The sequence below is a fragment of the Oncorhynchus mykiss genome, chromosome 15 (genome assembly GCF_057628025.1).
Source record: "Oncorhynchus mykiss isolate SJ-2025 chromosome 15, ASM5762802v1, whole genome shotgun sequence".
Lineage (NCBI taxonomy): Eukaryota > Metazoa > Chordata > Actinopteri > Salmoniformes > Salmonidae > Oncorhynchus > Oncorhynchus mykiss.
Window position 1 is genome coordinate 2261444 of NC_143036.1, and position 16786 is coordinate 2278229.

Here is a 16786-nt window from a genome sequence, read left to right on the forward strand (position 1 = left end):
GCTAGCCTGCAGGGACACCACCCTTACCTTTGACCAGCTGGTGGACCTATCCATCAGGCTGGATAACCTGTTGGCCTCCCGCGAACGTCCGGATCGGGGTCCGTCAGTTCCATCCCCAATCACCTCCGGTCCGATGCCGATGGAGCTCGGAGGTGCTGCTCTGAGGGTGACCAGAGGGGGGGCCATTCACTGCACCACCTGTGGCCGCAGAGGGCACACTGCTGGTCGGTGCTGGGGAGGTTCTCCAGGGAGTCGAGGCAGCAGGCAGGGCACTGGTGGATCATCCCAGGTGAGTAGGCATCCGACTCACCCAGAGCTTCCTGTTTCGCACATGTGTGTATGTATAGAATTTCCTGAGTTTTCCCAGCATAAGGTGCTAGTAGATTAAGGCGCAGCTGGGAACTTTATTGACTGTTCATCTGCACTTAGATTAGGGATCCCTATTGTTCCTGTTGATGTGCCCTTCCCTGTACATGCCTTAGATAGTCGTCCTTTAGGGTCGGGGCTGATCAGGGAGGTCACTGCTCCTCTATGTATGATAGCGCAGGAGGGTCATGGGGAGAGAATTAGTCTCTTTCTGATCGATTCTCCTGCATTTCCTGTGGTGTTGGGGCGTCCCTGGTTGGCCTATCATGACCCCACTATTTTGTGGAAACAGTGGGCTCTCAAGGAATGGTCACATCAGTAATCAGGGAGGTGTGTAGCTGTTTCCATAGGTGCAACTACGGTGGAATGTCTAAACCAGGTCTCCACCATGCACATCCCCCCTGAATATGCCGATTTGGCTCTCACAGAAGGCGAATCAACTACCACTCCATCGACGGGGGGAATTGTGCGATAAATCTCCTGGTAGACGCAGCACCTCCCAGGAGTCACCTCTGTCACAGGATGATACGGCGGCTATGGAAACATATGTCTCCGACTCTCTGGGGCAGGAATACATTCAGCCTTCCATCTCACCTGCCTCCTCGAGTTTCTTTTTGTGAAGAAGAAGGATGGAGGTTTACGTGTATTGACTATAGAGGTATAAATCAGAGGTGAAGTAAAGTTATCCGTTGCCGCTCATAGCCAGTGTGACAGAGTCATTGCAAAATTGGATCTCAGGAGCGCTTACAACCTGGTGCGTATCCGGGAGGGGGATGAGTGGAAGACGGCATTTAGTACCACCTCTGGGCACTATGAGTACCTCGTCATGCCGTACGGGTTGAGGAATGCTCCATCAGTCTTCCAATCCTTTGTAGACAAGATTTTCAGGGACCTGCACGGGCAGGGTGTAGTGGTGTATATAGATGACATTGTAATATACTCCACTACACGTGCCGAGCATGTGTCCCTGGTGTGCAGGGTGCTTGGTCAACTGTTGGTGCATGACCTGTACGTCAAGGCTGAGAAATGTCTGTTCTTTCAACAGTCCGCCTCCTTCCTAGGGTACCGTCTGTCCGCGACAGGGGTGGAGTTGTAAAATGTCCGCATTTCAGCTTTACGTAATGGGCTGACTCCAACCACGGTAAAGGAGATGCAGCGGTTCTTAGGGTTTGCCAACTACTACCGGAGGTTTATCCGGGGCTTTGGTCAGGTAGCGGCTCCTATTAGCTCCTTGCTAAAGGGGGGACTGGTGTGACTGCAGTGGTCAGCTGGGGCGGACAGGGCCTTTGGTCATCTGAGGGCTCTGTTTACCTCGGCTCCCGTGCTGGCTCATCCGGATCCCTCTTTGGGATTCATAGTGGAGGTGAACGCGTCTGAGGCTGGGATAGGAGCCGTGCTGTCTCAGCGCTCAGGTACACCACCAAAGCTACGCCCCTGTGCTTTCTTTTCGAAGAAGATCATCCCGGCTGAGCGAAACTATGATGTGGGGGATTGGGAGCTGTTGGCTGTTGTCAAGGCTCTGAAGGTGTGGCTTGAGGGGGATAAAAACCCTTTTCTCATTTGGACTGACCACCGCAATCTGGAATCCATCCGGGCGGCGAGGAGAATGAACCCTCGCCAGGCAAGGTGGGCCATGTTTTTCCCTCGTTCTGTATTCACCCTTTCTTACAGACCAGGTTCCCAGAAAGCTAAGGCAGACGCACTGTCCCGGATGTATGGCACAGAGGAGCGGTCCACGGATCCCACTCCCATACTTCCGGCTTCTTGCCTGGTGGCACCGGTGGTGTGGGAGGTGGACGCTGACATCGAGCGGGCGTTATGCACAGAGCCCACTCCTCTCCAGTGTCCAGTTGGGCTTCTGTACGTTCAGTCTGATGTCCGCGATCGTTTGATCTGTTGGGCTCACACGTCACCCTCCTCTGGTCATCCTGGCATCGGTCGGACAGTGCGCTGTCTTAGTGGGAAGTACTGGTGGCCCACTTTAGCTAAGGACGTGAGGGTTTATGTTTCCTCCTGCTCGGTGTGCTCCCAGTGCAAGGCACCTAGACACCTGCCAGAGGGAAATTACAACCCCTACCCGTTCCACAATGGCCGTGGTCACACCTATCGGTGGATTTCGTGATGGATCTTCCTACGTCACAGGGAAACACCATGATCCTGGTTGTTGTGGATCGGTTTTCTAAGTCCTGCCGTCTCCTTCCTTTGCCCGGTCTCCCTACGGCTCTACAGACTGCGGAGGCCCTGTTCACCCATGTCCTCCGGCACTACAGGGTGCCCGAGGATATAGTTTCTGATTGGGGTCCCCAGTTCATGTCTAGGGTCTGGAGGGCGTTTATGGAATGCCTGGGGGTCTCGGTCAGCCTCACCTCAGGTTTTCACCCTGAAAGTAACGGGCAGGTGGATAGAGTGAACCAGGATGTGGGTAGTTTTCTGCGGTCATATTGCCAGGACCGGCCGGGAGAGTGGGCGGCGTTCATCCCCTGGGCAGAGATGGCCTAAAACTCCCTCCGCCACTCCTCCACTAACCTGTCTCTGTTTCGGTGTGTACTAGGTTATCAACCGGTCCTGGCACAGTGGCATCAGAGCCAGATTGAAGCACCTGCGGTGGACGAATGGTTTCGGCGCTCGGAGGAAACATGGGACGCTGCCCATGTGCGCCTGCAACAGACCCGAAACCTACCCCTTCGCCTGCCTTGCCGGAAGCTGGGTCCTCGGTTTGTGGAGCCATTTAAAGTCCTGATGAGACTGAACGAGGTTTGTTATAGGTTACAGCTCCTCATGATTACCGTATTAACCCCTCGTTCCATGTGTCTATCCTCAGGCCGGTGGTGGCTGGTCCGCTCCAGCAGTTGCGGGAGGTTCCTCCGCCCCCTATGGACATCAAGGGTGCCCCGGAGTGTACTGTGCGAGCCATCATGGACTCAAGGCGTCGGGCGAGGGACTTCAGTACCTCATGGAGTGGGAGGGGTACAGTCCGGAGGAGAGATGCTGGGTGTTGGTGGAGGACATCCTAGACCCTTCCTTACTGCAGGAACTTCACCGTCTCCAACCGGATCTTCCTGCGCCTCGTCCTCCGGGTCGTCCCGGAGGCCGGTTCTGGCGCGCTGCTGGAGTCGAAGTTCGTGCCTCTCCTTGTTCGGGTGGCGTTCAGCGGTCGACGTCACCGGCTTTCTAGCATCCACCGATCTACATTTATTTTTCCATTTGCTTTGTCTTGATTGTTCACACCTGGTTTCAATTACGTTATAATTGATTCCCTATTTAAACCTCTGGTTCCAGCATGGTTTTGTGCGTGTTTATTGTTGTCAAGTTGTCTCGTTTATCTGTTCTGGATATTCGTTATTCGTACCCACAGCACCTAGACCATTGACAAGAATTAAAAAACACATTATATATTTGTCAATCTAGATTTAGAATACATATTATATTTGTATAGTCCTAGAATTAAAATACTTATTATATCTTTATGGCTCTAGAATTAGAACACATATTATATATTTGTCATTCTAGAATTTGAACACATATTATATATATAGTTCTACAATTAAAACACATGATATCGGTATAGTTCTAGAATTAAAATACATATTATATCTGTATAGTTCTACAATTATAACACATTTATATTTGTCATTCTACAATCAGAACATATTATATTTGTACACTTCTAGAATTAATACACATTCTATCTTTATTGTTCTAGAACTAGAATACATATTTTATCTGTATAGTTCTAGAATTAGAATACATATTATATCTGTATGGTTCTAGAAATAAAACACATATTACCTCTGTATAGTTCTAGAATTAAAACACATATTATATATGTATAGATCTATAATTTTTTGTCATTCTAGAATTAGAACACATATTATATATATAGTTCTGCAATTAAAACACATATTATATCTGTATAGTTCTACAATTAAAATACATATTATATCTGTATTGTTCCAGGTCTAAAACACATACAGTGGGGAGAACAAGTATTTGAAACACTGCCAATTTTGCAGGTTTTCCTACTTACAAAGCATGTAGAGGTCTGTCATTTTTATCATAGGTACACTTCAACTGTGAGAGATGGAGTCTAAAACAAAAATCCAGAAAATCACATTGTATAATTTTTAAGTAATTAATTTGCATTTTTTTGCATGACATAAGTATTTGAAACATCAGAAAAGCAGAACATAATATTTGGTACATTTGTTTTGCAATTACAGAGATCATATGTTTCATGTCGTTCTTGACCAGGTTTGCACACACTGCAGTAGGAATTTTGGCCCACTACTCCATAATAATATATCTGTATGGTTCTAGAATGGTTATAGAATTAAAACACATATTATATCTGTATGTTTCTAGAATAAGAACACATAATATATAGTATACTTCTAGAATTAGAACACATATTATATCTGTATAGTTCTAGAATTAAAACACATATTATATCTATATAGTTCTAGAATTGAAACACATATTATATCTATATAGTTCTAGAATTAAAACACATATTATATCCATATAGTTCTAGAATTAAAACACATATTATATCTGTATAGTTCTAGAATTAAAACACATATTATATCTATATAGTTCTAGAATTAAAACACATATTATATCTGTATAGTTCTAGAATTAAAACACATATTATATCTATATAGTTCTAGAATTGAAACACATATTATATCTGTATAGTTCTAGAATTAAAACACATATTATATGTATATAGTTCTAGAATTAAAACACATATCATATCTGTATAGTTCTAGAATTAAAACACATATTATATGTATATAGTTCTAGAATTAAAACACATATTATATCTGTATAGTTCTAGAATTAAAACACATATTATATCTATATAGTTCTAGAATTAAAACACATATTATATCTGTATAGTTCTAGAATTAAAACACATATTATATCTATATAGTTCTAGAATTAAAACACATATTATATCTATATAGTTCTAGAATTAAAACACATATTATATCTGTATAGTTCTAGAATTAAAACAGATATTATATCTATATAGTTCTAGAATTGAAACACATATTATATCTGTATAGTTCTAGAATTAAAACACATATTATATGTATATAGTTCTAGAATTAAAACACATATTATATGTATATAGTTCTAGAATTAAAACACATATCATATCTGTATAGTTCTAGAATTAAAACACATATTATATGTATATAGTTCTAGAATTAAAACACATATTATATCTGTATAGTTCTAGAATTAAAACACATATTATATCTATATAGTTCTAGAATTAGAACACATGTTATATGTTCATGGTTCTAGAATTAAAACACATAATCTATTTGTGGTTCTAGAATTAGTACACACTTCACCTCTTTCTCTCCTCTCTTCACATTAGACATGGCCTCCATGGCCTGCTTGTTTTTGTTGGTGAGGTGCAGTACCTCGGAGACGCGGTAGGAATAGGTAGACATCTTAGTGCTGATGTATGGTTGTGTCCCTTCGGGGCCAGAGGGGGAACAGTGGAGCAGTCGGAACAGGTTTTTCCTGAAGTTCTGCCCCACAAAGCTGTAGAGGATGGGGTTGACACAGCTGGTGATATAACATAAGACAAGATAAAATTAGTTCAGATAATACTTTATTGTCAATTGTCACAGAAACTGAAATGTGCTCCCCACCAGACTTGTCCTAGTCTGAAATCCATACCTGTTTTGTGCTAACATTCCACTCCCAGTACTTCGTGTCAAATGCCAAACATGTTGAGTCGACAAAAGTAGTGTAATAATAGCACAAACAGACTGGTTCCAGGCTAGATTTTTCCCAGTTGGCAACGGCATTCAAACCAGCGACCTTCCGTTTGCTGGCCCACCTATCTGACCTCTAGGTAGTCTCTTGTGGACAGACGCATGTAACATCTGACGCAATTATGCAAAACTTTAGTTCCGTGTTTCTGAGATGAACCTCAAAACTACCTGTTGAGGAAGGCGATGCAGATGGTAAAGGGCATGGCCGTGTCAATGAAGTCCACCATCACACAGTTAGTTACAACCTTCAGCTGGGCCAGCAGATCCATGAAGTGTAAAACCTGAGGACAGGAACAGAAAGAGAACATTCACGGAGGAACAGGATATAAATCAGGATAATAACATGATAATAACAGGATATAACAGGATAATAACAGGATAATAACAGGATATAACTGGATAATAACAGGATAATAACTGGATAATGACAGGATAAAAACAGGATAATAACAGGATATAACTTGATAATGATGGGATAATGATGGGATAATAACAGGATATCAACAGGATAATAACAGGATAAAAACAGGATAATAACAGGATAAAAACAGGATAATAACAGGATAGTGACAGGATAATAAAAGGATAAGGATGGGATAACAACAGGATAATAACATGATAATGACAGGATAATTATGGGATAACAACAGGATAATAACATGATAATGACATGATAATGACATGATAATAACAGGATATCAACGTGATAAAAACAGGACAATAACAGGATAATGCATGATAATGGCAGGATAATGACAGGATAATGACAGGATAATAACAGGACATCAACAGGATAATAACAGGATAAAAACAGGATAATGACAGGAGATAAAACATGATAATAAAAGGATAATAACAGGATATCTACAGGATAATAACAGGATAAAAACAAGATAACAGGATAATAACAGGATAAAAACAGGATAATAACAGGATAATAACAGGATAATGACAGGATAATAACAGGATAAAAACAGGATAATAACAGGATAATAACAGGATAATGACAGGATAATCTGTTTAAAAGAATCTGTGGAAGAATTCCAAATACATTCACAGATTAAACTTTGAGGTTCTGCTGTATAAACCAAACAAGTCCTGACTATCTTCTCAAATGTCCTATTGTCGGAGCTAGCAGGTGTGGAAATAGTTGTTATTCAATTAACTGTGAAAAGAGGCTCACTGTATTGCACGCTCCCATGTGATCAATATGTGTGACATTAGGATATATTTTCAATACGTCAGTCAGATGATGTAATAAAGACCTGAGTGGTCGAAACATTATCAAATACATCTATCATATGGAAGCATACATAGAATGCAGTGTCTATTTGGTCAATAAGTATTTGGTCAATAACAAACGTTTATCTCAATACTTTGTTATATACCCTTTGTTGGCAATGACAGAGGTCAAACGTTTTCTGTAAGTCTTCACAAGGTTTTCACACACTGTTGCTGGTATTTTGGCCCATTCATCCATGCAGATCTCCTCTATAGCAGTGATGTTTTGGGGCTGTTGCTGGGCAACACATACTTTCAACTCTCTCCAAAGGTTTTCTATGGGGTTGAGATCTGGACACTGGCTAGGCCACTCCAGGACCTTGAAATGCTTCTTACAAAGCCACTCCTTCGTTGCCCGGGCGGTGTGTTTGGGATCATTGTCATGCTGAAAGACCCAGCCACGTTTCATCTTCAATGCCCTTGCTGATGGAAGGAGGTTTTCACTCAAAATCTCACGATACTTGGCCCCATTCATTCTGTCCTTTACATGGATCAGTCGTCCTGGTCCCTTTGCAGAAAAACAGCCCCAAAGCATGATGTTTCCACCCCCATGCTTCACAGTAGGTATGGTGTTCTTTGGATGCAACTCAGCATTCTTTGTCCTCCAAACACGACGAGTTGAGTTTTTACCAAAAAGTTGTATTTTGGTTTCATCTGACCATATGACATTCTCCCAATCTTCTTCTGGATCATCCAAATGCTCTCTAGCAAACTTCAGACGGGCCTGGACATGTACTGGCTTAAGCAGGGGGACACGTCTGGCACTGCAGTCTTCCCAGCCTGGTGCAGGTCTATAATTTTGTTTCTGGTGTCCTTTGACAGCTCTTTGGTCTTAGCCATAGTGGAGTTTAGAGTGTGGACAGGAGTCTTTTATACTGATAACAAGTTCAAACAGGTGCCATTAATACAGGTAACGAGTGGAGGACAGAGGAGCCTCTTAAAGAAGAAATTACAGGTCTGTGAGAGCCAGAAATCTTGCTCGTTTGTAGGTGACCAAACACTTATTTTCCACCAATTCATTAAAAATCCTACAATGTGATTTTCTGGATTTTTTTTCTCATTTTTTCTGTCATAGTTGAAGTGTACCTGTGATGAAAATTACAGGTCTCTCTCATCTTTTTAAGTGGGAGAACTTGCACAATTGGTGGCTGACTAAATACTTTTTTACCCCACTGTATCTATAGAATGCAGTGTGTGTAGAGTGAGTATCTTTAGAATGCAGTGTGTGTGTGGAGAGAGTCTCCTCCCACCTGGTGGGGCACCCAACACAGGAAGAAAACTAGGACAGCCGACGCCAGTATCCTCAACACCTCATCGTCTCTCGACCGGGTGGTCTTCTGGATGCTCCGCGCCCTGACCAAGGCTCCACCAATCAGGCAGTAGCAGGTGATGATGATGAAGAAGGGAAACAGGAACCCAAGGATGCTCTTCATCAGGCTGATGGTGAGGAGGAGGTGCCTGGAGCCCTGAATGATTTATTTAATTTATTTGTGAATAGTGGTGGGCTGCTCCAGATGGAGACCGTATTAGATGGTTGGGATACAAACACAATGAGACTTCACAATCAACAGCAAAACTGTAGTAGCACCAATTACCACAATATCAACATTTTCCTGTTTAAGAGTCACTCAATGAAAAAATAGCCCTAATCATGTCAAACCTCAGGGTGCAGTACGCCACACGTGGTGATGTTGTAGTTGGTGATTTGCATCAGGTCTCTGGTCAGGGCCGTGGGGACGGACAGCAGGAGGGCGAAGAGCCAAACCAGGACGCAGGTGATACGGGCGTAGAGCACAGTACGGCGCTGCCGCGACCTCACCGGGTGGACGATGGCCAGGTAGCGGTCGATGCTGAGCGCGGTGAGGAAGAAGATGGAGCTGTAGAGGTTGAACATAACCAGGCCAGCGCTGGCCTTACACAGGAATCCACCGAAGGGCCACTGGTAGCCTGTGGCAGTGAAGGTGGCCCACATGGGCAGGGTGATCAGGAAGGTAAGGTCTGAGATGGCTAGGTTGAGGACGAACACGTTGGCCACTGTCTTCAGCTTCATGTAACGGTAGATGACCGCCACCACAATGCTGTTCCCCACCATGCCGATGACAAAGTTACAGCCGTACACTACCGGGATCAGGATGAAGATTAAGTTGTGCCTTCCAGACATGCTGCAGTTCAGAAGGATACCTTCTCCTCCCGCCGTATAGTTCTCCATCGTTTAACAGCTGTATCCAGGTCCCAGGGCAACCAGTCAGTACTATTATAGAAACACAACGACAGGAGAGGAGCCGTCGTCAACAAGCCGTAAACACTGATGAACACAAGCAGCCTACAGCTTACACACTAACGTTACACACTACACCCTTCACCCAACACCCTACACCCTACACACTACACCCTTCACCCTACACCCTACACCCTACACCCTACACACTACACCCTACACCCTTCACCCTACACCCTACACCCTACACCCTACACCCTACACCCTTCACCCTACACCCTACACCCTAATGTTACACCCTACACCCTACAGCCTACACCCTTCACCCTACACCCTACACCCTACACCCTACACCCTTCACCCTACACCCTACACCCTACACCCTTCACCCTACACACTACACACTACACCCTACACCCTACACCCTACACCCTTCACCCTACACCCTTCACCCTACACCCTACACACTACACACTAACCCTACACCCTACAACCCACACCCTACACCCTACACACTACACACTAACCCTACACCCTACACCCTACATCCTACACCCTTCACCCTACACCCTACACCCTACACCCTTCACCCTACACCCTACACACTACACACTAACCCTACACCCTACACCCTATACCCTACACCCTACACACTACACCCTACATCCTACACCCTACACCCTAATGTTACAGCATTCACCCTTCACCCTACACCCTACACCCTACACCCTACACCCTACACACTACACCCTACAACCTACACACTAATGTTACAGCATTCACCCTTCACCCTACACCCTACACACTACACCCTACACCCTACACCCTACACACTACACACTACACCCTACACACTACACACTACACCCTACACCCTACACCCTTCACCCTACACCCTAATGTTACAGTATTCACCCTACACCCTACACCCTAATGTTACACCATTCACCCTACACCCTACACCCTAATGTTACAGCATTCACCCTACACCCTACACCCTACACCCTACACACTACACCCTACACCCTACAACCTAATGTTACAACATTCACCCTACACCCTACTCCCTAATGTTACAGAATTCACCCTACACCCTATACCCTTCACCCTACAAACTACACCCTACACCCTACACCCTAATGTTACAGCATTCACCCTACACCCTACACCCTTCACCCTACACCCTAATGTTACAGCATTCACCCTACACCCTACACCCTAATGTTACAGTATTCACCCTACACCCTACACCCTAATGTTACACCATTCACCCTACACCCTACACCCTAATGTTACAGCATTCACCCTACACCCTACACCCTACACCCTAATGTTACAGCATTCACCCTACACCCTACACCCTAATGTTACAGTATTCACCCTACACCCTACACCCTAATGTTACACCATTCACCCTACACCCTAATGTTACAGCATTCACCCTGCACCCTAAACCCTAATGTTACACCATTCACCCTACACCCTACACCCTAATGTTACACCCTACACCCTACACCCTACACCCTACACCCTAATGTTACACCCTACACCCTACACCCTAATGTTACACCCTACACCCTACACCCTAATGTTACATCATTCAGCCTACACCCTACACCCTAATTTTACAGCATTCACCCTACACCCTACACCCTACACCCTAATGTTACAGCATACACCCTACACCCTACACCCGACACACTACACCCTACACCATTCAAACTATACCCTACACCCTACACCCTACACCCTAATGTTACAGCCTTCACCCTACACCCTACACCCTTCACCCTACACCATACACCCTAATGTTACACCATTCACCCTACACCCTACACCCTACACCCTAATGTTAGAGAGAGAGAGAGAGAGAGAGAGAGAGAGAGAGAGAGAGAGAGAGAGAGAGAGAGAGAGAGAGAGAGGGGGGGGGGGGGAGAATTTACAAAAAAACAGAGCAAGCTAGAATGCTATTTGGCCCCAAACTGTGACTGGCCCTAAACAGAGAGGACACAGCGGCAGAATACCTGACCACTGTGACTGGCCCTAAACAGAGAGGACACAGTGGCAGAATACCTGACCACTGTGACTGACCCAAACGTAAGGAAAGCTTTGACTATGTACAGACTTAGTGAGCATAGCCTTGCTATTGAGAAAGGCCGCCGTAGGCAGACATGGCTCTCAAAAGAAGACAGGCTATGTGCAACACTGCCCACAAAATGAGGTGGAAACTGAGCTGCACTTCCTAACCTCCTGACAAATATATGACCATATTAGAGACACACATTTCCCTCAGATTACACAGATCCACAAAGAATTAGAAAACCTAGTCCCATATCTACTGGGTGAAATTCCACATTGTCCCTTCACAGTAGCAAGATGTGTGACCTGTTGCCACAAGAAAAGGGCAATCAGTGAAGAACAAACACCATGTTAAATACAACCCATATTTATGCTTATTTATTTCCCCTTTTGCCTTTTTGTACATCGTTACAACACTGTAGATAAACATACTGTAATATAACAATTGAAATGTCTTTATTCTTTTGGAACTTTTGTAGAGAGAGGGATAGAGAGAGGGAGAGAGAGAGGGAGAGAGAGAGGGAGAAGTAGAGAGAGATAGAGAGAGGGAGAAGTAGAGAGAGGGATAGAGAGAGGGAGAAGTAGAGAGAAGGAGCTGTAGAGAGAGGGAGAAGTAGAGAGAGGGATAGAGAGAGGGATAGAGAGAGGGAGAAGTGGAGAGAGGGATAGAGAGAGGGATAGAGAGAGGGAGAAGTAGAGAGAGGGAGAAGTAGAGAGAGGGAGAAGTAGAGAGAGAGATCGAGAGAGGGATAGAGAGAGGGATAGAGAGAGGGAGAAGTAGAGAGAGGGATAGAGAGAGGGAGAAGTAGAGAGAGGGAGAAGTAGAGAGAGGGAGAAGTAGAGAGAGGGATAGAGAGAGGTATATAGAGGAGAGAGAGAGGGAGAAGTAGAGAGATGATACGGGTTGTGATCCCACCACTCCAGTCCCTGTAAAGACATGCCACGTTTCAGGCTGTTTGATCCAAGGACCCAGCATGAGAACTTCTAATCATAACACACCTCAACAAACAGGACCCACGCTGGAAACTTTCCCAGCATCAAATCTGTGTGGAAAATTAGCCTCAGGCTACATCGTTGTTTAGCTTCATTATAAATTAGCCTCAGGCTACATCGTTGTTTAGCTTCATTATAAATTAGCCTCAGGCTACATAGTTGTTTAGCTTCATTATACATTAGCCTCAGGCTACATCACTGTTTAGCTTCATTATAAATTAGCCTCAGGCTACATAGGGGTTTAGCTTAGGTATAAATTAGCCTGAGTCAACATAGGGGTTTAGCTTAGGTATAAATTAGCCTGAGGCAACATAGGGGTTTAGCTTAGGTATAAATTAGCCTCAGGCTACATAGACATTTAGTTTCATTAGCCTCAGGCTACATAGGGCTTTAGCTTCATAAAACATTGCCTTAGCGTTCATAGGGGTTTCAGCTTAATTATAAGTTAGCCTCAAGCTACATAGTGGTCTAGGTTCAGTATAAATTAGCTTCAGGCTACATATGGGTTTAGCGTCATTATAAATTAGCTTCAGGCTACATATGGGTTTAGCTTCATTATAAATTAGCCTCAGGCTACTTATGGATTTAGCTTCATTAGAAAATGTATGATGTGAAATAGTGTGGTTGAAAACAAATGATCTTCCTTCCACTTGTGTGTTTTGTTGTAATGGTTGAGGTTTGAACCGTAGGTCTTTGTAAGTGATGGTTGAGGTTTAAACCGTAGGTCTTTGTAGGTGGTGGTTGAGGTTTAAACCGTAGGTCTTTGTAAGTGGTGGTTGAGGTTTAAACCGTAGGTCTTTATTTGTGGTGGTTGAGGTTTAAACCGTAGGTCTTTGTAGGTGATGGTTGAGGTTTAAACCGTAGGTCTTTGTAGGTGGTGGTTGAGGTTTAAACCGTAGGTCTTTGTAGGTGGTGGTTGAGGTTTAAACCGTAGGTCTTTGTAGGTGGTGGTTGAGGTTTAAACCGTAGGTCTTTGTAAGTGGTGGTTGAGGTTTAAACCGTAGGTCTTTGTAGGTGGTGGTTGAGGTTTAAACCGTAGCTTTGTAAGTGGTGGTTGAGGTTTAAACCGTAGGTCTTTGTAAGTGGTGGTTGAGGTTTAAACCGTAGCTTTGTAGGTGGTGGTTGAGGTTTAAACCGTAGCTTTGTAGGTGATGGTTGAGGTTTAAACCGTAGGTCTTTGTAAGTGGTGGTTGAGGTTTAAACCGTAGGTCTTTGTAGGTGGTGGTTGAGGTTTAAACCGTAGCTTTGTAAGTGGTGGTTGAGGTTTAAACCGTAGGTCTTTGTAGGTGGTGGTTGAGGTTTAAACCGTAGGTCTTTATTTGTGGTGGTTAAGGTTTAAACCATAGGTCTTTGTAAGTGGTGGTTGAGGTTTAAACCGTAGCTTTGTAGGTGATGGTTGAGGTTTAAACCGTAGGTCTTTGTAGGTGGTGGTTGAGGTTTAAACCGTAGCTTTGTAAGTGGTGGTTGAGGTTTAAACCTTAGGTCTTTGTAGGTGATGGTTGAGGTTTAAACCGTAGGTCTTTGTAAGTGGTGGTTGAGGTTTAAACCGTAGGTCTTTGTAAGTGGTGGTTGAGGTTTAAACCGTAGGTCTTTGTAAGTGGTGGTTGAGGTTTAAACCGTAGGTCTTTATTTGTGGTGGTTGAGGTTTAAACCGTAGCTTTGTAAGTGGTGGTTGAGGTTTAAACCGTAGGTCTTTGTAAGTGGTGGTTGAGGTTTAAACCGTAGCTTTGTAAGTGGTGGTTGAGGTTTAAACCGTAGGTCTTTATTTGTGGTGGTTGAGGTTTAAACCGTAGCTTTGTAAGTGGTGGTTGAGGTTTAAACCGTAGCTTTGTAAGTGGTGGTTGAGGTTTAAGCCGTAGGTCTTTGTAAGTGGTGGTTGAGGTTTAAACCGTAGGTCTTTATTTGTGGTGGTTGAGGTTTAAACCGTAGGTCTTTGTAAGTGGTGGTTGAGGTTTAAACCGTAGGTCTTTGTAGGTGATGGTTGAGGTTTAAACCGTAGGTCTTTGTAGGTGATGGTTGAGGTTTAAACCGTAGGTCTTTGTAAGTGGTGGTTGAGGTTTAAACCGTAGGTCTTTGTAAGTGGTGGTTGAGGTTTAAACCGTAGGTCTTTGTAAGTGGTGGTTGAGGTTTAAACCGTAGGTCTTTGTAAGTGGTGGTTGAGGTTTAAACCGTAGGTCTTTGTAAGTGGTGGTTGAGGTTTAAACCGTAGGTCTTTGTAGGTGGTGGTTGAGGTTTAAACCGTAGGTCTTTATTTGTGGTGGTTGAGGTTTAAACCGTAGGTCTTTAGTGGAGTTCTAGTGACCGAGAGCCTGAAGGAATACTGTTTCTGAACCACTAAACAACTACACATATATTTAGGTAAATTATATTTGACTAAAAACTTTTCGTTAAAGAAGTTACAGTGGAACGTAAGGAAGATAAAAGGTGGAAAAGACAAGACTGCTTTTTTTTACCTGCTTGGGATCAGTTTCAGAGTTTTTGGTTAATTCATTATTTTAAAACTATCCAAGAAAATCATGGGCAATTTCCAATGATGTCACCGTGTTGCCAATATGTATTTAGTAGTTCTGAACTGGAGTTCCAGTCTGATGTCATTGTTCTACCAGTTTGACTGCAGTGAGATGATGTTTTTAAACCACAAGATGGCATCACAACTTTACTGGGAAATTCTGAAACTGAATGTCCTTCACTTTGACCTTTCTAAATGCTGTGTTCAGCAAATCACATCATCTACAGTTATAACCTGGGCCCTTTTTCACGCAGCATCTCAGCGTAGGAGCGCTGGTCCAGTCCATCTGTCCACACAATCGTATTTATTGTGACCTAAAAGGCTTAATCAATCCTAGATCAGCACTCCTGATATGAGATGCTGTCTGGACGTGGGCCCCGAGCACTTCCAATAGGACACAGTCCTTTAATCTCTAGCAGGTCAACCATACTTCTCCCATTCTGCCTGTCTGTGGGGGTGGATGCCACAGTACCTCTCCCATTCTGCCTGTCTGTATGGGTGGATGCCACAGTACCTCTCCCATTCTGCCTGTCTGTATGGGTGGATGCCACAGTACCTCTCCCATTCTGCCTGTCTATATGGGTGGATGCTACAGTACCTCTCCCATTCTGCCTGTCTGTATGGGTGGATGCTACAGTACCTCTCCCATTCTGCCTGTCTGTATGGGTGGATGCTACATTACCTCTCCCATTCTGCCTGTCTGTATGAGTGGATGCTACAGTACCTCTCCCATTCTGCCTGTCTGTATGGGTGGATGCTACAGTACCTCTCCCATTCTGCCTGTTTGTGTGGGTGGATGCTACAGTACCTCTCCCATTCTGCCTGTCTGTATGGGTGGATGCTACAGTACCTCTCCCATTCTGCCTGTCTGTATGGGTGGATGCATAACCGCCCTGATGCATTAAGTGAAACCCCAAGCAGCAAGCAATGCAGGTGTAGAAGCACGGTGGCTAGGAAAAACTCCCTAGAAAGTCCAAAACCTAGGAAGAAACCTAGAGAGGAACCAGGCTATGTGGGGTGGCCAGTCCTCTTCTGGCTGTGCCGGGAGGAGATTTTAACAGAACATGGCCAAGATGTTCAAATGTTCATAAATTACCAGCATGGTCAAATAATAATAATCACAGGCAGAACAGTTGAAACTGGAGCAGCAGCACGGCCAGGTGGACTGGGGACAGTAATGACATTTCTCTGAGAAATGCAACACATTTCAGGGTTTAGATTTATAAGTGTTTTTCTTTTGTTAATGATTTTACCAGCGGAGGTGCTGTAAATTTGAATATAAATATAATAATAAGAGTATACATTTGAATATAAATATAATAATAATAATAATATACATTTGAATATAAATATAATAATTATAATAAAATGAATTTGAATATAAATATAGTAATAATAATAGAAATTTGAATATAAATATATTAATAATAATATACATTTGAATATAAATATAATAATTATAATAAAATGAATTTGAATATAAATATAGTAATAATAATATACATTTGAATATAAATATAATAATAATAATAATATACATTTGAA

General features: G+C 43.6%; 1 protein-coding gene across 1 annotated transcript; it reads right to left on the reverse strand.

Annotated features, from left to right (window-relative positions):
* Nucleotides 1-5681: 5681 nt before the first annotated feature.
* LOC110490877 (type-1 angiotensin II receptor-like) lies at nucleotides 5682-9666 on the reverse strand. Its single transcript, XM_021564300.3, has 4 exons — nucleotides 9103-9666; nucleotides 8693-8908; nucleotides 6330-6442; nucleotides 5682-5949 (listed from the first exon to the last, which is right to left on the reverse strand). Exons 1-4 carry the CDS (start codon nucleotides 9649-9651, stop codon nucleotides 5682-5684), a joined length of 1146 nt encoding a protein of 381 aa, XP_021419975.3. The 5' UTR covers nucleotides 9652-9666.
* Nucleotides 9667-16786: the final 7120 nt, after the last annotated feature.

What these genes read in the sequence shown, in the direction of transcription:
- LOC110490877 (XM_021564300.3), bottom strand. Translation starts at nt 9,651, where the DNA reads ATGGAGAACTATACGGCGGGAGGAGAAGGTATCCTTCTGAACTGCAGC. An exon ending in TGTGTTGGGTGCCCCACCAG is followed by an intron (nt 6,443 to 8,692) that starts GTGGGAGGAGAC and finishes TCCTGTCCTCAG; the next exon opens with GTTTTACACTTCATGGATCT. An exon ending in TGCATCGCCTTCCTCAACAG is followed by an intron (nt 5,950 to 6,329) that starts GTAGTTTTGAGG and finishes TTATATCACCAG; the next exon opens with CTGTGTCAACCCCATCCTCT.